This window comes from Arachis hypogaea, chromosome 9 (genome assembly GCF_003086295.3).
Source record: "Arachis hypogaea cultivar Tifrunner chromosome 9, arahy.Tifrunner.gnm2.J5K5, whole genome shotgun sequence".
In the NCBI taxonomy this organism is placed as follows: Eukaryota; Viridiplantae; Streptophyta; class Magnoliopsida; order Fabales; family Fabaceae; genus Arachis; species Arachis hypogaea.
Window position 1 is genome coordinate 118,469,823 of NC_092044.1, and position 22,506 is coordinate 118,492,328.

General features: G+C 35.3%; 1 protein-coding gene and 1 long non-coding RNA gene across 2 annotated transcripts; one reads left to right on the plus strand and one right to left on the minus strand.

The window, feature by feature from the left end:
• The first annotated feature begins 9,596 nt into the window (after positions 1-9,596).
• LOC112712576 (elongation factor 1-alpha) lies at positions 9,597-12,217 on the plus strand. Its single transcript, XM_025765500.3, has 3 exons — positions 9,597-9,802; positions 10,425-10,902; positions 10,987-12,217. Exons 2-3 carry the CDS (start codon positions 10,441-10,443, stop codon positions 11,866-11,868), a joined length of 1,344 nt encoding a protein of 447 aa, XP_025621285.1. The 5' UTR covers positions 9,597-9,802; positions 10,425-10,440; the 3' UTR covers positions 11,869-12,217.
• Positions 12,218-19,266: 7,049 nt separating this feature from the next.
• On the minus strand, positions 19,267-21,645 carry LOC140175443 (uncharacterized). The gene is made up of 3 exons (XR_011866245.1): positions 21,341-21,645; positions 20,863-20,983; positions 19,267-19,974 (listed from the first exon to the last, which is right to left on the minus strand). It is a non-coding gene; the product is annotated as an uncharacterized lncRNA (long non-coding RNA).
• Positions 21,646-22,506: the final 861 nt, after the last annotated feature.

Genomic DNA, 22,506 nt, shown 5'->3' on the forward strand with positions numbered 1-22,506 from the left:
TTTACTATATAATTCACCAAAATGCATCCAAGTTATCCAAGTAATATTGGTCAGACGTAGGACTGTTCATGGATTGGATCGTATCCGCATATCCGCGGTAAATATCCGCATCCGATCCAAAAATTGCAGATCTGATCCGATCCGCAAAAGGTGCGGATCGGATATTTGCTCTACATCCGCATATCTGATCCGCACAATAATAATTAAAAGATAAATAAATATATATGTGTTTGGTATTATATTTACTTGTTTGTATGTTTTAGTTAGTAATTATTATTCATATATTGTATTATTTTATTTTTGTTATTTAGAAAGAGTTTGATTAAAAATATTTTAAGAATAAATAAGTTTAAAAGTGTGAAAGAAATATTTTTATTGAATTTTTTACATAGAAATATGATTAAAAAGAGAAGGTTTAATTATGTGGATATATCCGATATCCGATCCGCACGGATCGGATCCAGACACTAAAAAGCGCGGATATCATATCCGATCCGATCCGATAAAAATTGTGCGGATCGGATTGGATTGAATTTCGGCCATATCCGATTCGATCCGATCCGCGAACACCCCTAGTTAGACACGCTCCTCTCCTCTCCTCACTCGTTTGTTATACGCGCACTATATATAATGTGCTGCAACCTAAAGCTTTGCTCAACGTAACCTTCTTCTCTACTCGCGTCATCTTCTCCTTCTTTTTCTCTGCTCACGTTCTTCTTTATTGATCTGCATTGCCTTCGTCGTTCTCCTTTGGTCGCGTTCATCTTCTCGTTTTCTTCTTTCGATTTGGTTACGTTGCATTTATCTTCTTCCTATTCTTCTTCATTTTCTTCTTCGATCTGCACTTCTGAATCGAAACAATGAATGACTCAACTTCAAATCAGTTGAATGAGAGCGATTTGGTTTATTCTTCTGAAACGAATCAAACTAACGAAGTTTTGATTATTCAATTTTGAATCGAATTGAATGGACGGAGGTGTACTGAATTGAATTGAAATGATAATCTGTATTGTAGGCAAAGCTGTTTGAATTTGATTTTATATAATGGATTATGTTTCGTTAACTCAGTATTATACAATTGTTTCACCATGAGTACGTGTTCGGTTCATTATGCAGAAAGATGTTCGAATTTGAATTTATATAATGGATAATGTTCTATTCATTTAGTACTATACAATTATTTCACCGTAATAATATGTTCGGTTCATTTCTGTTATGCACAATTCAAAATTCTTCCTCCTCACCTTCTATTGCTTCTTCACCCGAGAGAAGGAGAAAAAAACAAAAAATACAGCAGCAACAACAACAAAAGAACGACGATAAAGAGAAAACACGTGAAGAAGAAAGAACGCGAAAAAAGAAGGAGGAGAATGAGGAGGAGGATGAACGCGAAGAAGAAGGTGAAGAAGAAGAAAACGCTTCGTGCATAAACGAGAGTGAGAAAAAGCATAGGGGAGAAGAGAAGAAGAAAAGAAGAAGTGTTGGGAAAGAACGGTTTTGTGTGTATTGGACACGTGTCTTTCACGTTTCATTTAATGGTATTGAGTTTTTTTAGTGTTGGGCCAACTTGAATAAACTTGAATACAAAATTACATAAATGTATAGCATGATTGATTTTTTAATAATATAGAAATAAATACAATTTTTTAATAATATATAAATATATATATATATATATATATATTTACATATACTTTTATATATTTTTTTAAAATAGTAATAGGAGCACTTATCCCCACAATCTTTAAAGTAAATCCATCATGTGAATTAAGTTAATAATATTAGTTAAAAATATGTAAAATAAGCCTTTTTAGAATGAAAAATGTTATGTGTCATATTACTTTAGCTTATGGGAGCATAAAACTTAAGAAATAAGAATCCACAAAATAACAAAGCTTGAGAAAATTAAATAAAGGATGAATATTGTAATATATATATATAATAGAATTTATATTAACATAGTTTATTTCAATTTCGAAATATACAATACTATAATATTGATTATAAAGAAAAAGAAAAACTTGGAGGTCCTCACCACACTATTAAATATTATAAGAATTTAAGACGAACGAATTTGTTTAACATTGATTTGTTTAATGTTTATAGTGAAAATTGATTATTATTTTATTATCGAATATGAAAATATGAGTAGCTAGAAACCGAAAAAAAAAACAGCAAAAAGAAAACAAAGTGAAATATTTGTTTTTCGAAGTGTAACAATAATATTTGAACTTAAAAATTAAAATGCTTCAATATATGTGAAGCTATACCTGAGACTACAGTGTATCCAGAGATAAAGGATTTTGATATACACGACTGCAAGCGCACTTTTAACTAAACCCTTTCTAAGCCATGACCCAGTAAATTTGTTTCTAAGCGGATCAGTTGTGACATATTACATTCGTAACCAAGGTTAATTTAGTCATTTTCTCAGTCACTAGCGGACAAATTAATATCAGGTTACGTGTTCGTACACAGAACACTATATTCTGCTGTTTCAGAACGGAATACCTGATAATTTTCCTATATTATATATGCATTATGGGAAAATCAACGTTAGCGATTATTATTGGTCAACACTATGGGTTTTGGGCCAACAGCAAGTAAAAATGATGGGCCCAAAAGAAAGGCCCACTTTTAAGCACCATCTAGTTGAATAGTTTGGATTGGTTGTATCTCGCCAATTTTCATATAATACATATTTAACAAAAGTGAAAAAACCAGGACTTTTGCCTCCGACTGGTTGTGGTACGTTATCACTTGAGTTATGGAATAATAAAAAACTTAGAGAAATTTAAAATGTTTGATGAAAAAACAAATTGACACAATGTAATCTTTTAGGATATTTTAACGTTTAACTTATGTTAGTGTGCAGCATAATATTTCATTTTATTTTTGCTTGCAATATTCAACTTAAAGCCATTAAAAAAAGGATAAACGGATAATTTGTGTGGTTTTAACTTTTGATAGAAAAAAAACTCACAATAAATTGAAAAAATTTTGCCTTCTAATATGCATATATAAGATTTATGAAGAAGAGTAATTCTGAGCATAGAAAAAAATTAAGCAATTTTTATATATTTTGAATATGTATTACAGAAAAAAAAAGTTACTTATTATAGACATAGCACTCTCCAAGATAACCAAGAAAAGTATCAAACTATTAATTATAAACAAAAACTTATTTAGAGATCTTTATTAACTAAAAGTAATTGATTAATATACTTTCTGTTTCGTCCTGACTGAGCCGAGGTTCGTAGCCTCCGGTTGAACACCTGGATTCGCGGCTGAGCTGAACGTCGTCCAGATAAAGGAATACGGACTTAGCCTCGGCTTTATGAAACACGGCAGCGGGAGCACCTGCACAAAGCACTCTGACGCTCAAGTAAGTGTGCTAGTTATAAGCAAGTAAAGAGTAATAATCAGAAGTAAATGTAGAACTTGCCTTTTTTGTGAGTCAGAGGGTTTAGTTTTATAGACGTTTTTGGATTAGTAGTGGGCTTCATAGGTTCCGATATTCCTGGTCAGTGCAGTTAGTAGTATCTTTTTGTTATGAGTGGAGACGTGTTTGGGTAGTGCAGTTTGTTTTGAGTAACGGTTTGGGAGATAAGGTTGTTTTGTTTGTTTCCGCCCTTTGAGGTCGGTTTGTGGCTGAATTGCGTGGTACACGTCATAGCCCCCCAGGTCGTTGGGTGTTCTGTATAGATCGGTAGACGAGCTTTCTTGTGGCTAAGTGTTGTTTTTGTGTTTGAAAAAATTTGAAAAGAGTTTATTTGTGTCTTCGCAAGTCGTGTCGCTTTTATTGCTTTTTATTCTCTTTTGGGTTTCCCACGTTCCTTAGTGGGTATGAATTAACTTACCCACTTCAATAGTGGGCTTGTAATAATAGGCATTTCTTTGTTTTGGAAATTACGCTGTGCTGCTTCCTCTTCTCTCTGTTTTATTTTCGCTATGTCTTCGAAAGGTTGGTATTTCTTGACTCTTCCTTTACTGTTTGTTTTTCGTGTGTTTTTTTATGGCGGGAGAGAAACTGAAAGAGAAATTGAAAGCTGTTGAGGTTAGGGAAGATGACCCATATTGCTGGGTTCAAGATGATGTAAAGACCCGTTCTTCTTCTTTTGTCAGTGTCGAATCCCTTTCTGGGTTGAGGGATATGGACTTTGTTAAGGGTGGTTCTGGTGTTGTCGTTGAGTTCCAGCCCTGTTCTAGTAATGATAGGGTTTGTGAGAGAAGGGGCGACTGGGAGTATTTCTATATGTATACTCCATGCATGGTTGAACTTGGTGTGAAGTTTCCTTTTTCTTCTTTTGAGTGTGACATCCTCACTCAACTTAACTGTGCTCCGTCACAGTTACACCCAAACTCTAGGGCGTTCCTTCGTGCTTTCCAATGTTTGATGGATTATCTCTCCTTTTCCTGTTCGTTGTCTTTGTTCTTCTCGCTTTTTCAGGCAAAGGGGGTTCGTAAGGGTTTGTGGGTCTGTCTCAGTAGTTTCCCGGGTCGGTCTATGTTTCTTCTTTATAAGTCTTCCTTTAAGAATTTCAAGTCTCTTTTCCTCAAGGTTCGTTCGTCCGAGTCCGAATATCCCTTTTACTTAGATGATGAACTTAGTGAGAAATTTCCCTTTTACTGGTGTTCTGAGCCGACCCAAATCCTTGAGGCTTTCGAACGGAGTGAGGAGGAGGAGTTTGTGATGAATTTTCTTGTTGAGAGTGTTGCTGCTGGGGAATGTATGTCCATTCCTGATATTTTGAGATTTTATGATTTGGGTGATAACGAGGGTTTGAGGGCGTATATAGGTAATGCCTTTGGTATTTTATATTGTGCTGTTCACTTGCCGAGCTTTCTTAACGATAGTTTCTTGCAGGTGGCCGAGTTCCTTTGTTAGACCCGAACAAGTTGCAATCTTTCTTAAATAAGAAAAAGGAAAAGGGGGTTGGTGGCTCTGGTGATCGGAAGGATGCTGGAGAGCAGGCTTTCTCGTCTGTTGCGCATCCTGCGTCTTCGTTTAAAAGAAAAAGGGATGATACCTCGTTAGAGGTTATTTCAGAAGGTGATCAAGGGGCTGTAGGTGGCGGTGGACTTGTTTTTGACCGGCAGAAGAAACTCCATGGTTTTATTGCTGGATCTAGTTCACATTCCCTTTGGAGCGAGCAGTTTAATTTTGCGAAACTTTCTGATAGGGCCTCGCAGTTTCCGGGAGATATGCTCATGACCCGTCGGGTTGGTGTGGAGGCGCTTGGTAAATTTATTCAGGTATTTTTACTATCGTTTTGTATCTTTTAATCCGTTATAGTTCCGCTCTTATTTTGTGAACGTGTTTGTAGGTGGTTGCTTCTCGTCTACTTTGTGTTGGTCGGACTACCGAGTTTATTGGTGCCGAGCAGCAAGAGACTATGGACAAGGTTTCTTCCTTGGAGAAGTCATATGAGACTCGGATTGCTAATTTGGAGAAGGCTGTGAAGGAAAAGGATGATGCTGTTACTAACGCTGTGGCTAAGGCAAAGGATGCCGAAGATGAGGTGGCTCGCTTGAGAGATCAAATTCGTTCGTTGCAGACTGAAGTTAAGGAGCATGATGTGGCTAAATGTCGGCTTACCTCTCGTGTCCATGAGCTGGAGGAGGCTGGGATGGAAATGTTCTCTTATGGGTTTGATCGTGCTGTGAGTCAGATTGCTTTGTTAGCCCCCGAGTTTGATTGTGACAAGCTTGATATTACCAAGGTAGTGGTTGGTGGAAAATTAGTTGTGGACGGCACTGTGGAGGAGCATGATGAAAGTGTTCCCCCTTCTTAGTTTGTTTTGCCTTGTGTAATTTGTACTCGAGACTTTACTGTTTTTGGTTTGGGTGACCGATCTGTGGTCATATTTATTTTTGAACTTTGCATAGTTTTGGCCGACGTTGGGCCGAGTTGACAATGTTTTGTATGTTACTGTCTATAGCATATGCTTTGTTTTATTTTGTTTTAGCATTGTTAGATTCTGTTTGAAGGAATTTGTCACGTTTATTTGAACATATTGGGTGTCTGGCTTCATTAAAACCCTCCTTATGCAAAACCCTTCTTTTGGGAAAAAGCTCTAAGGGGGAAAAAGAGTACCTTCATTTGCTAATTTGTACAAGCTATGATCTGTACATTTTGAGTGAAGAGATATTCCAATTTTCCGGTATGGTATTGCCTAGTAACATTTGGAGTTGATATGCCCCCATGCCGAGCACTTTTGCTACTCGGAAAGGACCTTCCCAATTTTTGGCGAGCTTGCCATGAGCTGGAGGTCGTCTGGCCTCCTCTGTTCATCTGAGCACTAGGTCGCCTTCCATGAATGTCCTCGGTATCACTTTCTTGTTGTACTTTCTTTCTGCCATTTTTTTCTGGGCTCTTTGCTTGATGGCAGCGATTTCCCTGTCTTCTTTGGCTAGGTCAACCTCGGCATTCCTAGCTCTTACGTTTTGTTGTTCGTTGTACAGCTCAGCTCTTAACATCGGTATGCCGACCTCAACTGGGATCAGTGCTTCTGAGCCATATACTAACTTGAAGGGTGTCTCGCCCGTTGTGTTATATACTATGGTATTGTAACTCCACAATACTTCTGGTATGAGCTCGGCCCATTCTCCCTTTGCATTGTCAAGCTTCCTCTTTATTGCCTGCAACACAACTTGGTTAGCAGCTTCGGCTTGCCCATTAGTCTGTGGGTGTTCGACCGAGCTAAAACGATGTTGTATACTAAAATTTCTTAGGAACAAACCGAGCTTATTGTCTGTAAATTGTCTACCATTATCTGATATTATTTCCTTTGGTATTCCAAAACGGCATATTATATTTTTCCATATAAAAGATCGTACATTTTCGGCTGTTATCTTTGCTAAGGGTTGTGCTTCTATCAATTTTGAAAAGTAGTCTATAGATACCAGGAGAAATTTTACCTGTCCTGGGGCCATTGGAAATGGGCCGAGGATATCGAGTCTCCACCTGTGGAAGGGCCAACTTACCTCCATGCTGTGTAATTCCTCGGCCGGCTTTGTCGAGATGGCTTCATGTTTTTGGCATTTGTCACATGTTTTGAACTTTGCTATGCAATCTCTCTTCATAGTCGGCCAGTAGTATCCTGTTCGGACTATTTTTGCAGCGAGAGCTCGTCCTCCTATATGGTTTCCACATACACCTTCGTGAACTTCATCCATAACTTCTTTGGCTTCATCATTATTTAAGCATCTCAGCAGTGGTTGTGAGAAACCACGTCTGTATAGTTCTCCTGCTATCTTTGTGTAGAAGCTTGCTTTACGCCTGAACTGTTGGGGGTTGAGCTCGTCGCTGGGTATGATACCTGCGTAAATGTACTCGAGAAAAGGTTTTCTCCAATCATGGAGGTGGTTAATATTTTCTATATATAATAGTTCAATGATGGGTTTTGTAAGTGTATGTTGTGATAATGCTGATGTTTGTGTGTCCGCCCTGACTGAGCCGAGGTTCGTAGCCTCCGGTTGAACACCTGGATTCGCGGCTGAGCTGAACGTCGTCCAGATAAAGGAATACGGACTTAGCCTGGGCTTTATGAAACACGGCAGCGGGAGCACCTGCACAAAGCACTCCGACCTCAAGTAAGTGTGCTAGTTATAAGCAAGTAAAGAGTAATAATCAGAAGTAAATGTAGAACCTGCCTTTTTTGTGAGTTAGAGGGTTTAGTTTTATAGACGTTTTTGGATTAGTAGTGGGCTTCATAGGTTCCGATATTCCTGGTCAGTGCAGTTAGTAGTATCTTTTTGTTATGGGTGGAGACGTGTTTGGGTAGTGCAGTTTGTTTTGAGTAACGGTTTGGGAGATAAGGTTGTTTTGTTTGTTTCCGCCCTTTGAGGTCGGTTTGTGGCTAAATTGCGTGGTACACGTCACTTTCTATATTCTCCCACAAATTCAGAGTAGTTTATTGTGCAACTTGAGTTTGTTCTTAAACTTGTCAAACAACATAATGAATAAGGGTTTAGTAAAAACATCAGCTACTTGTTTATTAGATGGTATATGAATGAATGATTGAAATTAAACCCTTCATTACAATTTCTCTAACAAAATATAAGTCCAGGTCAAAGTGCTTTGTTTGCTGATGTAGAAAGGATTGTTTCTAAGCAATACTGATGATATATTGTTGCAAAAATTTCTTGGTGAGGTGAGACAGGTCTATTGCATTTTAAGGGGTAAATTCTAAATCCAAGTTAATTCTGCAAAAGTTGCTGCTAGTGCTATAAACTTAGTTTCTATAGAACTTTCTATTGATTGAAGCTTGCTTGGTACATTTCCATGAAACCAGATTATGATCATAGTAGATGTAATAATCTATTGTAGACCTCCTATTATCAAGGTTCGAAGCCTAACATGGATCATTTGGATTATTATTAAAAGAAGACTTTAATTTTTTTTTAATAAATATATAACAAAATTAAAGTTTAATTTTGATGCACTAACAATATAAAATACTTTACATTATTATCTAAAAGTATTTATTTTTGCTAATGTAGTATTACGTAATTAGATATATATAAAAGTGTAAAACTGTTTTATACTAATAGAAAATCAAAATTAAATCCAACAAAGATGTTAAAAACTTAAACTTTATATTTGTTAGTGTAAACTATTATTTTTAACGACAAAAGATTTAATTGTTGTCAATTTAAGGATATAAACTAACTTGATACAAATTAAATATTTAGTTAGTTTGGCAAAACTATTCAAAATCACTAATTTGTTAGGTAATTTTGTCAAATATTTTGATAGTTTGTAATATTATTCTAATTTTTAATAAGCATTAAGTTAATTTAAATCTTTTATGATTAGAATTGTCTACATTCAATTTTTTTCATAATAAAAAAAATAATTTACTGTATTTTTTATGAAAACTGTTTCAATTAATAAATTAATACATCTAAATAGCTAATTTGGGTTAGTCGAGTGGTTAACTCACTCGTTTGCTTAAGGCTTAATTTGATAAATTTTTTTGAAAAACATAAACACCTAAGAAGCTTTTTAAAATTGGCTTGTGTTTATCAAAATTAAAAAGTCTAATATAACCTCATCTATTAATCAATATCCAAATTTAGTTTTTATATTAATGTGTATTATAATATTTTTAAATTTTAAAAATTATTTTATCAAACGTATTGTTATTACTTGTACATGTTGAAATTCATTTTTAATTTAATTTATCAAACATAGATACTATAATTTTTAAAAAACTATCATTCTATTTTTTTCTTGTCAGAAAAAAACTAACTTTCAAAAACTAGTTTTTATAAATTATTTTTAAAAAGTAAAAATTTTATTAAACTAAGTCTAAACATGTATCTAAAATTTAAATTCCACCTTATATATACAAAAATTTATGCATCTGAAGTTTTTTTTTTTTGGTATAGGAAATGCATCTATATTCTTTTTTTTGGGGGTCTTGAAATGCATCTAAATTCTAAACCCTTAATATATACCTACTAATTTAAACGAATTCAGCAACCCTAAAACAGGCCCATAAAGGAATCGGGTCGAACCTTTAACCCGAGAGGTCTCAAACTTGTGCCGCCGCTTTGTAACTTAACCAACGAGATCTTGGCTTATCGTTGGGGTTCAAATCTGCGCCAGATAAGCACAACAACGGGGACACAAACGGAATCTAATTCACAAATTTGAGGGCAATTACGTCAAAGTACCAAATTAGGTTCTGCTATATATATCCCTCTAACCCTTATCACTCATTCTCACTTTGCTCCCATACACTCTTCTCTCTTACTTGCGGCTAGGGTTTTTCGCGCATCTAGCTCTTCCAAGGTTCGATCTCTCGTTCTCTCTTATTTACCTTCTTTGATTTGCGCTATTCTTGTTTCAGTGATGTGATGTGATTCTGCATGCGATAGGGAATTATCGGTTTTCATATTTCATGTTCGTATCTCACAAATCATGATTTTTCAATTGATTTATGTTTCGCTATTTTTTAGTGTTATTTTTGTATTGTTCAGCTCTTCAGTTATTTTGTTTTAACGGATTTTGATTTCTGTCTTATTTATATTGAGGCTTTAAATGAATTGGCTTAGATTTATGACCTTGTTTAATTGAAAACGGTAGCGAAACACCTTTGAAAAATCATTTATATTTTACGTTTCGATTTTTTCCTGGTTATCTCTGTATAGATCTGTTGCGTCTTCTTTGAATAACATGTTTCTATCTTTTAAATATTGTATAGAGAATTAAGTATGAGATCTTATTTTATTCGCCCGATCTGCTGAAACTTTCTGTGTCTGCTTTATTTCTATTATTGTGTAGATATCGTGGTCTTAAATTTGTTTGAAGTTATTTCAAAGAGCATAATTAGGATTTGTTTAGGTTTTGGTTTGTTTATCATGTGTTGAAGATTGTTCCGAATACACATCTCACGGATCTATTTTATTTGCAGATCTTTGTTCGGAATCATGGGTAAAGAGAAGACTCACATCAACATTGTGGTCATTGGCCACGTCGACTCAGGAAAGTCGACCACCACCGGTCACTTGATCTACAAGTTGGGAGGTATTGACAAGCGTGTGATCGAAAGATTCGAGAAGGAAGCTGCTGAGATGAACAAGAGGTCCTTCAAGTATGCCTGGGTGCTCGACAAGCTCAAGGCCGAGCGTGAAAGAGGTATCACCATCGATATTGCCTTGTGGAAGTTCGAGACCACCAAATACTACTGCACTGTCATTGATGCTCCCGGACACAGGGATTTCATCAAGAACATGATTACTGGAACTTCCCAGGCCGACTGTGCCGTTCTCATCATCGATTCCACCACTGGAGGTTTTGAAGCTGGTATCTCGAAGGATGGTCAGACCCGTGAGCACGCTCTCCTTGCTTTCACCCTTGGTGTCAAGCAGATGATTTGCTGTTGCAACAAGGTGAGATGATTAAACAGAATACGAGTTGATTGTCCTTTTCTGATTAGTTATTCATTTTCTAATGGTAGCTTTTCTGTGCTATAGATGGATGCCACCACACCCAAGTACTCCAAGGCCCGTTATGATGAAATCGTGAAGGAAGTCTCATCCTACTTGAAGAAGGTCGGATACAACCCAGACAAAATCGCATTTGTTCCCATCTCTGGTTTTGAGGGAGACAACATGATTGAGAGGTCTACAAACCTCGACTGGTACAAGGGACCAACCCTTCTTGAGGCCCTTGATCAGATCAATGAGCCAAAGAGGCCATCAGACAAGCCCCTCCGTCTGCCTCTTCAGGATGTGTACAAGATTGGAGGTATTGGAACTGTGCCAGTGGGACGTGTTGAGACAGGTGTCTTGAAGCCCGGTATGGTTGTGACCTTTGGACCTACTGGACTGACAACTGAAGTTAAGTCTGTTGAGATGCACCACGAAGCTCTTACAGAGGCCCTCCCCGGTGACAATGTTGGGTTCAACGTCAAGAATGTTGCAGTGAAGGATCTCAAGCGTGGTTTTGTCGCCTCAAATTCCAAGGATGACCCTGCCAAGGAGGCTGCTAACTTCACCTCCCAAGTCATCATCATGAACCACCCTGGCCAGATCGGAAATGGCTATGCCCCAGTGCTTGATTGCCACACCTCCCACATTGCTGTCAAGTTTGCTGAGCTTGTGACCAAGATTGACAGGCGATCTGGTAAGGAGCTTGAGAAGGAGCCCAAGTTCTTGAAGAATGGTGATGCAGGTCTTGTTAAGATGATTCCCACCAAGCCCATGGTTGTGGAAACCTTCTCTGAGTACCCACCTCTTGGTCGTTTTGCCGTCAGGGACATGCGTCAAACTGTGGCTGTGGGAGTTATAAAGAATGTGGAGAAGAAGGACGCTACCGGAGCCAAGGTCACCAAGGCTGCCCAGAAGAAGAAGTGAATATTGCAGGGTTGTTCATCTGTTCAAGGGTACCAGCATCATCTCTTCAATAAGTATTTATCACTTGTTCGAAGCTTCTGTTCTCCTTGTTTAGGAAGCGTGTCGGTCGGAACTAGTTACAGGTCTCCACCGTCGTCCCGCAACTTTTGTTCCCAGAACTGGGTTCTTGATCGACGGTGGCAAGATGAGGCTTTTTTGATTTTGTTATGAATTTTATTTGCTGCGGACTTTTATATTTTTATGGTCTTTCTGAGGATACTTTAAATTGTGTAAACTGTGCAGTGAATTTTAGGATTAGTCCTACACTGCTTATTTGTATTTTAAATACCAACTCTTAATTATGTTTTAATGTGTTTAATTGTGTTTATCTTCATATTCGATTTTCTTAATAGTGCGAATCGTAGTTATTCGGATTAAAATTGTTATATTTTTTTAGGCTTCCTTTTTGGTAGTCTTAATTAATCGTATAATACAACTTTGGTAAATATATTTTAGTATTAATAAACAGGTTATTCTTGCTTTACTATCTATGTTAATATGCTAATTTAAATTATTTATTAATATGCTTTATCATCTCAACAAATTAGATCAATTCTTTCAATACATTTTCGAAAAATGATATCACAATATACTATATATCGGTTATTATTCTTAATTGCCTTTAAATTTGTTTTATAACACCAAGATATTGATGTGTTAAAACTTTGAACTTAGACCTCATCTCCTTCTTGAGCTAATGTTTATAACAATGGATTATAATAAAACGGGTAAGGGTAATCTCCGACTTTCCAATGTAAAACATTATTATTCATTGAAATGTAGCCTTAATTGGAAATGTATAATATTTTTGTTTACAGATTAATGTTTAAATTAAATTTCGAGGTTCATAAATATTAATATTTGATAGCGTATTAGATTTTACTTATCTATTGGCCTGGGTGTGTTGGTGTTACAAAAGTTATTTTATTATTTATTTTGACGTAATTTTAAGTTTTTAACCCTTTCTACTCACTACATTTGAGTCGGAGGATTTATCCAGTCATCCAAATGAATCTAATCTAATTACCTATACACAAATAAGTTATTTATGTAAAATATATAATATATATTGAAAATATGAAAAAATATATATTTATATATAAATATATAAGTTAATTTGATAAATTATAATTATATATATATATAATATTTTTAAAAATATATAATACTCTATTGAAAAATATTATAAGTATTAATTAAATAAATCTTAACTCTATTATATTTTATTTCAATAATTTAATTTAAAATTTGTTATTTTTTATTTTTTTTAATTTTTAATAGCAGGTTAATTTTCAAAAAACGTGCACCCTTTATCTTTTTGGAGACATTAACATTCCTTATTTCTATGTACCAATTCATCTCATTGTTTACACAGAATTTTTTTGTTGTTTATTTTTAATTCTAATTTATAAACTAAGAATGTATCTGTTTCATCTTATTTTCAGAAAAAATACTTTTTAGCTAAAAATTTAATTAATATATTTATAATTTTACAGAATAACCAAAAGTTTATCCTGAATTGAAATATAAAGGCTTATTGTAATTATTTTCTTTTTAAGAAAAGTCTTAGAATAATTTAAAGAGTTTACTTTGATTCCTTTTAGTTTGTGGTCTTACAATTATTATTTATATACTAAATATTTCTGATATTTAGATAACAATATAATTGTTATTAATTAACAAAACAAATAACATATATTAATTATTAAAACATATTAGTATCAATTTTTTTTTTAAAATAAAAGAGTTCAACACAAAAGTGGAGCGAAAAAGCAAAGAATTAAAACAAGTCAACACCAATAGTAGCCACCTAGCAACTTACAAGACTTAGAACATCTTCCGTTTGTCATTTTCGACATTACCATCAACAACAAAAGGGATCTTCACACATTCACTCCTGATAGCTAAGGAAAGATATGTTAATGGTGTCTTCCACACCTTTTTCTTTATTATGAAATAGTCTCCTGTTCCTTTTCATCCAAACGGACCAAACTACTGCAAAGAAACAAATAAACCATTTCTTGCGCTCCTCCTTCCTAATAGTTGCACCTGTCGAGTTTAGAAAATGTTGCTTCACAGTACTGGGAAAGGACCATTATCTGTTAAGATGAGATAACGATGCGCAGTTGCGCACTATACCTGCCAAGAAAATTCACATATAAGAAATAAGTAATGAACACTTTCAACATTCTTATTACATAGAACACACATATTATCCTCATGATTAACTATTTCGAGTCGACACAAACTTTCTTTTGTATTCACCATGCCTATCAAGACAAACCAAACAAACAGCTCCACTTTTGAGGGGACTAATCCTTTCCAAATAGTCTTAGTAAAACTATAACTTGTTACGTCATGCAACTAATTCACAAGTTCTAACTCCTATTGGAAGTTCCAAATCCACTCTAACCCATCCCATAACCCACATACCCCTATGACAGATCCTTTTTGGATTGAAACCGAGAAGAGCCTTGGAAACCTATCCTTCAGAGGGCCACAATATAACCAGACATTCTCCCAAAATCGAGTCCTTCTACCGTCTCCAACCTCCGTGGACAACCCAGTTATCATCTTGTCTCTTACGTGTTGCTTCTTAATTAGCAGCTGACAGATATCCTTCCATGGACCTCCTCTAGTAAGTAATACCTGGGTAGATAGTAGCTCGTTAGGATTGAGATTGTTGCAGGAGCATACCACCGTTTTTCACAACGGACATTCCTCCTTTGAAAACCTCCACAACCACTTAAACAAGAGTGCTGTATTACGGACATCGCATCTCCAACTCCTAAACCACCTAGCTTTTTTGGAGCCTGAACCACTTCCCATCTAACCAAAGCTATGCCATTCCTACCATCCTCCTTACTCCACAAATTTTTTTTTCTGTAATGAAATCAATTTCTCAACAACAGCTTTCGGCATCTTATACAAACTTAAATAATATACTGGCAAGCTATTTAAGACAGCTTTGATAAGCACCAACTTTTCCGCTTTGTTTAGCACCTTCGACTTCCATGAGCTGAGTTTCTCCTCCACCTTGTCTATTATTGGCTTCCAAGTCTTGACCAGCCATGGATTAGCTCCTAGAGAAATTTCAAGGTATTTGATTGAAAGAGTAGCTTTCTTGCACTCCAACAAGCTGCACATACGTATCACTCACTGTTAATCATAGTTAATTGGAATCAAATTGGATTTGTTAAAATTGATACTTAACCCCGACATCAACTCAAAACAACGTAGAAGTCTCTTGTAGTTTTTAATAGTCTCCTCCTCTGGTGGACAAAACAACATAGAGTCATCTGCGAACTGAAGATGCAACAATTCTATATTGTCTCTCCCAATAAAAAAGGGGATATACGTCCGTTTCTAACTACCTCTCCGACCATTCTATGTAGGACGTCAACAACGAGGACGAATAAAAAGGGCGATAGTGGATCAGCTTGTCTCAAACCTCTTACTATTATAAACGGCGTTGTTGTGAGCCATTTATCAATACTAACATCGAGGTTGTACCAATAGACTCCATAACCTACTCCTTCCATCTTCACCCAAACCCCATCTTCTGCAGAACGATGTCTACAAAGCTCCACTTAACTCAATCATATGCCTTTTGAAAATCTAGCTTGATAATTGCCGCTTCCTTTTTCCTTAACTTAAGCCATGCACAATTTCACACGCAATAAGTGCCCCATTATTTATTTTACAACCCTTGACAAATGCACTCAGTGTCTCCCCAACCAGTCCTAGCATCATTGCTCTCATCCTCCTAACTAGCACATTCGAAATCACCTTGTACACACATCCAACCATACTAATCGGACAAAGGTCTTTGATTTCCTTAGCCCTAATGAACTTTGGTGCCAACGTAACCCATGTGATATTAGAGTCTTTTGGTAGTCTTAAAGTCTGAAAGAAAGCGGTCACAACTGGCATAAACTCGGTCCCAATCTCATCCCAGCACTTCTCAATAAAGTTCATGTTGTACCCATCACTACTTGATACTTTTGATGATTCACAGTCCCACACTGTCTCACTAATCTCTTCAACTGACGGCAATACCTCTAACGCCATAGAATCCTCTTCAGATATTCTAGCCACCAGTCCATTCCTGAAGCCCACCATAGGAGACTTCTCTTGATGATACAGTTACTTGTAAAACTCTCTGATGGCAATCTTTATTCTGGCTGAATTTCTAACCAATCTTCCATTAATTACCAGCGCATCAATCCTATTATTCCTCCTCCTTGAATAAGCTATTTGATGGAAGTATCTGGTTTTTTTGTCCATGTCATTTGCATGCCTAGATCGTGACATCTGTTTCCAGTGCAATTCTTTTCTTACATATCATCTCTCACAGCAAGTCACCAACGCCTTCCTTCTTGCCTCCACTGTTCTGTCCTACACCCCACTGCTTACCATGTCATTTATCTTCTTTATCTCTCCCTCAAACTTCAGAATTTTCTTATCCATGTCACCAAAATTGTCCTTGTGCCATCTTCCTAGAGTAACAGTCAAAGCCTTTAGTTTATTTGTGATGCCTACCTCTCCTAGACCCCTCCATTCCTCTGTAACCATTATCAGAAAATCTTCATGTGTAAACCATGAGTCAAGGCTTATGAACGGTCTTGGGTCACCTCTAATCTTTGTATCTTCCACTATCATTGGATAGTGATCTGACAAACCCCTCGGACCTCCTCTTAGTCAAGTCTCTAGAGACTCCTCAATCCATTCCAAACTAACCATCATTCTATCAATTCGACTACATGAATGTCCTCTAAACCATGTATATTTACGGTCATTAAGCGACAAGTCTACTAAGTGCATATCTTGTATCAAATTCTTGAATTCTTCAGCAGTTACTGCAAATCTATCCGCACTTTTTCTTTCCTCCACCTGTACAATCTTATTAAAGTCCCCCATGAAATAGCAAGGGGCCTGGTATAATCCAGCAATATAGCTTAACTCCTCCCACACAGCAAGTTTCTCATTTCTAGTATGAGCGCCATAAACCAAGAAGAATACGCAACTGAAATTATTGTTTACTAAAACCCCTTCAACACACAACTACCACTCTCCTTTATGACAATTATTTATCTTAAACATTATTTCATCCCACATTAACAACAACCCACCCGATGCACCATCAGACGCAACATATTCTCATCCCACACTATCACACCCCCAAAGTCGTACTACATCAAATCTCGTCACAACTTGCCTTTTAGTCTCAATCAAACCTAACATATTCAGTCTACTTTTCGTCTTTAAGTCCTTTACCATTCTCAATTTTTCATCTCCCCTTAACCCACTAATATTCCATGAACTAAAAATCATTTTAAAAGATTATTACATGCCTTTTTTTTATTCTTGGGCCTGCATCGTCTTGCTTTCGCCTTTTGTTTTGCCAGTTCTTTTTTAGCATTTTTTTCATTTTGAACTTGAAGGATCACCATAATATCGTCTTCTTCATTGTATAACATTGCACCGAACTCCACTACTAATTCCCGTGTCCTTCTGTTTTCCATCGTTTGCTCTTTCACTCTTGAATTCCGTTTATCTCCCGCTCTGCCATCATTATCATCACCTACTCCCTCTGTTATAGTCTCCCCAATTTCATCCCCACCTTGCATCAAACTCTCGCTGCCTACCGTCAGGCCTCTACTTTTATTAGCAACATTAAATTCATGATCCACTTGCTCCTTTACCCAGATTCTACTTTCAGTTTCACTGCCAACATAGTTCTCCCCCTCCATGGCCATGTTCCCAACATCATCTCCCACATCGCTCACCTCTCTGATCCCTCCGGCATATCGACGTCCTCTTCATCATCACCATAGCCACTCGTCACTGAGCCTGCAACGTCCTCAATCCCAGCTTCACCAACATTCAGTCTGTCCCCAATAGGAATCCGTTTCGACAGAGCTTTAGTCTTATCCAACTCCTCATCGTCACCGGTTCCCTTATTTCTATGTACATTAATTGCTGCGTCGCGTTCCTCCGCGCCTGAGCTACTCGGGCAGACATCAACCCGAAGCACCATGGCACTCGTCCCACGGTTCGTCACCCTTGCTTCTCCGTCTCAGAATGACCAAGAAGCAGCGTTTGAAGCACCGCCTCCATGCCCGTTTTCTCCCCATCGTGCAACAGCGCTAGGAATGCGCTTCCTTTCTTCCCTGTTTGCACACTCCACCCGACCCGATAGAACACGGTGCAACCCACCCATACCTCCTGACCCAGCACCACTTAGGATTAGGTTTGAAGAAAGAATTGGGCCCAGCTGCAACATCAAGCCCTTCTTGTAATAGCTTGTGTATCTGGTCCAGTTTTCATTAGCATTAAGGATTTTTTTCCTTTATGACTCTCCCTCCCAGCCCATAAATCCTGTTATCAAAAAGTTTCGATCTGCATTACAAGAAAAAACAATATTTGTAACAAAAAAAATTGTCACAAAAAATCAGAATTTTAAAACAAAAGAATTTTGTAACAAAAAAGAGGTCGTTGTAGTATGTCCCATTACAAAAAGTTTTTATAAAAAAAAATGAAACTGTTACTGTTACAATTCAAAGTAATATTTTGTAATAAATTTTTCTAATACAAAGAACCAAATGTCATTACAAAAGTAATAACATTTTGATGTTCAAAAATATTTTTTGTGACAATATATTTTTTCTATCATAAAATTTTGTTATAAAATGTAACTTAATTTTGTAATATTTTTTTCTTTAGTTACAAAAGCAAAATAATTAATTTGTAACATTTTTTTAATACAAATTGCATGCATAATTTGCCAAATTAATTTTTTAATGATATGATATATTAACTATTTTACTGGATAAGTCAACATTTATATAATATGTAAAAATATACATAATTCAAACATGTTTCATTTGAGTATATTGATTAGTTCTACAAGTTATATTTCTTGCACAAGTTCAACCAAAAGTTAAAAGTCTAACATAAATTAGTGTCTTTGTGAATCAAAATATTCTTGAGCCCTCAAGGTAGCATGTTGTCACCATTTTAACACTCTTGTAAATAAGAAAAGCCGAAACAAAAAATTAGAAACAAGATATAACACTACTTATAATTTTTTCCATTAACTTTTATCCAAATTTTTAGAAAAATTTTGGCAGAACCTCCCCTAAAACTTGAATATTTCTACTGTATTCGGCTCCAACAAAACAACCAATTCACAACTTATTTCTCAACCAATACACAACTAAATTTATCAAACCAAATAATAGGACATTTATCATTTCTCAACCATGACACAAATAAAATGTGATAAATAGATCCATATACAAATTAAACTATATTAATAATATATGAATCATCTAGGAATATGTATTAAAACTTTAAGCAATTTCTAGACTACCTTTAATTGTCTAGTTTCTTTCATTGTCAAAGCACGTTATGAAAGAGTTCACACTAAATTGTCCCATGTCTCTGGAAGAACATTGTTCGGTAGATTTTGAAGGCACTCCTCATCAGTTTGATACAACTCATAGTGTTCACGCAATCTTCAATGCCAACTTCGATAACAAATATTAGCCTTAGCTAAAATCATTTTGCGTATTACTTGCGTATCTGCTATATCAAACTTTTCTTACATACGATTGGTCAAAGTTAGTTAGCACAAATAAAGATTTAATATACATAATAGCAGAAAATATAAATATGTATTACCAAAACAATGTCACATATTTTTTGCTTGACATCATCTCCAACTTGACTCCATTGCTTTACATCCAAAGGAGTATTTTGTCTTGTAACTATACCCACTTTGGATGCAAAAAGATCATCATGGATGCCATTAGGAGCTAAGTTGTCCAAAGAGATCGGCAATTTTAATTTCCAATTTGTCTTTGTTTTCAACACCCTATTTGTTGCAATCCCACACGAAAGTCCCCTTTTACCAATACGCGATGAAACAGGGGCAGTGGCTGGTGCTGAAATAGGGGTTGTCGGTGACGAAATGGGGGCTGCCGGATTTGGAGAAGGGGCTGGTGTTGTAAAACTAGATGCAGTAGACCTTGCAACCTTCGTGAGGCCATTATGTTACACAATCTACAATAAAACTCAGAGAGATAACATTAAAGAAATGAAATAATAAAATATCTACATTATTTAATACACAATTACACAAAGGAAAGTACATCAATAAAAGTGGACATGATTCAAAATATATTACACTTTTCAAAAAAGTTAAACAAATGGAACAAAGAGTGAATAACTTAGCAATTGCAAATATGATGTGAATTTCTAAAGTTTAACTACTTTAAACTCAATCACTATCATGTGCAAAAAGTGGATAACTTAGCAATTGCAAATATCTTGTGAACCCCAAAATAAAACTACTAAGAAGTCAATCACTATCATTTGAATCTTCTTTCTTCTACTTCTTGATCTATAGACATAGGCACGTCCACACTTGATCCCTATATGTCACTCCTGCCCAATTTTATCAACAAAAAAGAGCAGCATGACATAACATAGCATCACAGTGACTATCACTTTTAAAGGGCTCTATGTAAACTAAATTCCGAGACGGTTCTCTATAATTCCGCAATACAAACTATCCTAATTCAATGCATTGTAAAAAACACAAAATCAATAAAATTGAATTAATATTTCTATATTAATAATGATGATGTAGTTACCGAAAACACTCAATTCACAAACACAAAAATTTAAGAAAGCAAAAAGTATCAAAACCACAAAAAATGCAAAAAATAGAATCAAAATAATAAAACCCATAAAGAAAAAATAGAATAAAAAAACTAACTCTCCAAATAACTAAAAAATCAGATTATCAACCATATTACACACTAATATTTTCAACCACAACAACATCAACAGAATCAACTAACAATATAGACCACAATATTTCAAGCGAACATCAGCAGACTATCAACTAACAATATAGTTAACAATACTCAAATAAACTGCACTTACCTTTAGCAGAGAAGCAATCAGACCAGACCAGACCAGCAGCAGAGGGAGGAAAGCCAAATCAGACCAGCAGAAGCAGAGGACGACACAGAATGAGCAGAGGAGCACAAACTATCCTAAGACACTACAATGTAAAAAACACAAAATTACTAACAAAATTTAATCAATATTTTTTCATTATTGAGGATAATGTAGTTACCTAAGACACTCAATTCACAAAAAAAAAAACAGAATCAAAATCACTAAAAAAGGAAAGAAAAAAATAGAATCAAAATAATAGAGCACATATACAAAAATTAGAATCAAATATCAACTCTCCAAATAACCAAAAATAAGATTATCAACCATATTACACACTAATTTTTTCAACCACAATATCAGCAGAATCAACTAACAATATAGGGGTTCACTATTTCAGCTAAAATCAGCAGATTATCAACTAATAATGTAGTTAACAATACTCAAATAAACCAAGACTTACCTTCAGCAGAGAAGTAATCGGACCAGAGGCAGAGGCAGAGCATGATGCAAACTACTGCAGAAAAGCAGAGCACGATGCGAACTACGCAGAGAAGCAAAGCTGACGGTGACCACGAACAGCAATGGCGACCATCACCACGAAGACCACTGCGACGACGACCATATGGCGATGGCACACATGATGGGACGAAGACCACCGAAGACCACGACACCACTGCACACGACACGACGGCGGAGGAGACAATGATAGTAGAGGAGACGAAGACAAGGCATACATTTTCCAGAGGCTACGCCGATGCTTCTTCTTCCCGCAGGAGCTCTATTGTGCTTCGTGGAGTAGTAGATGGCATAGAAATAGGGTTGAGTGAGGCTCAAAGTGAGGGGGTAAGAACTTAGGGTTTTTTTTACTACTTTACTTTATTACTTTTTACACTTTTGCTGTTAGTAATTTTTTTCTTTTATATTTAGTTACTATTATTTATATTTATAATTTAATAAAATTTCTTTAAATTACATAAATTAAATTTTAGTTAACTTTAAAAATCTGATTATTAATAATATATATTAATTTTTTAAAAGAATATAAAATAATATTTATAATTTTTAAAAATTAATAAATACAATCCGTATGTAAAAAAAGATTATTTTTTGAAACAAAATAAAACTATTTTGAAAAAAATATATACACAAATTTTCTTTTCTTCTTAAAGTGTTTAACATTTTGAAAAAGAAAACTTGTTATAAAATATACTTATATTTTGTGACAAATAATTAATTTGTTATAAATAATATTAAATTTTGTGACAAATAAATGGTTTGTTACAAAACAATTAGAGTTTTTTAAACAAAAAGATATTCTGTTATAAAACAATTAGAGTTTTTGAAAAAAAATATTTTATTGCAAAATATTTTAAATTTTTGCAACTTTTTTTTTGTTATAAAATATTATAATATTTTGTAACAAAACACCATCTCATTACAAAACTAACATAATTTGTAACAAAAAAAATCAGGTTGTTACAAAAGATTATCATGTTTTGTAACAACTTAAAATGTTGTTACAAAACATTATTCTTTTGTAACAATCACCAATTATTATTACAAAAAAAATCATTTTTTGTAACAATTTTAAATTTGATATAAAATATTTGTTACAAATGTTCCATT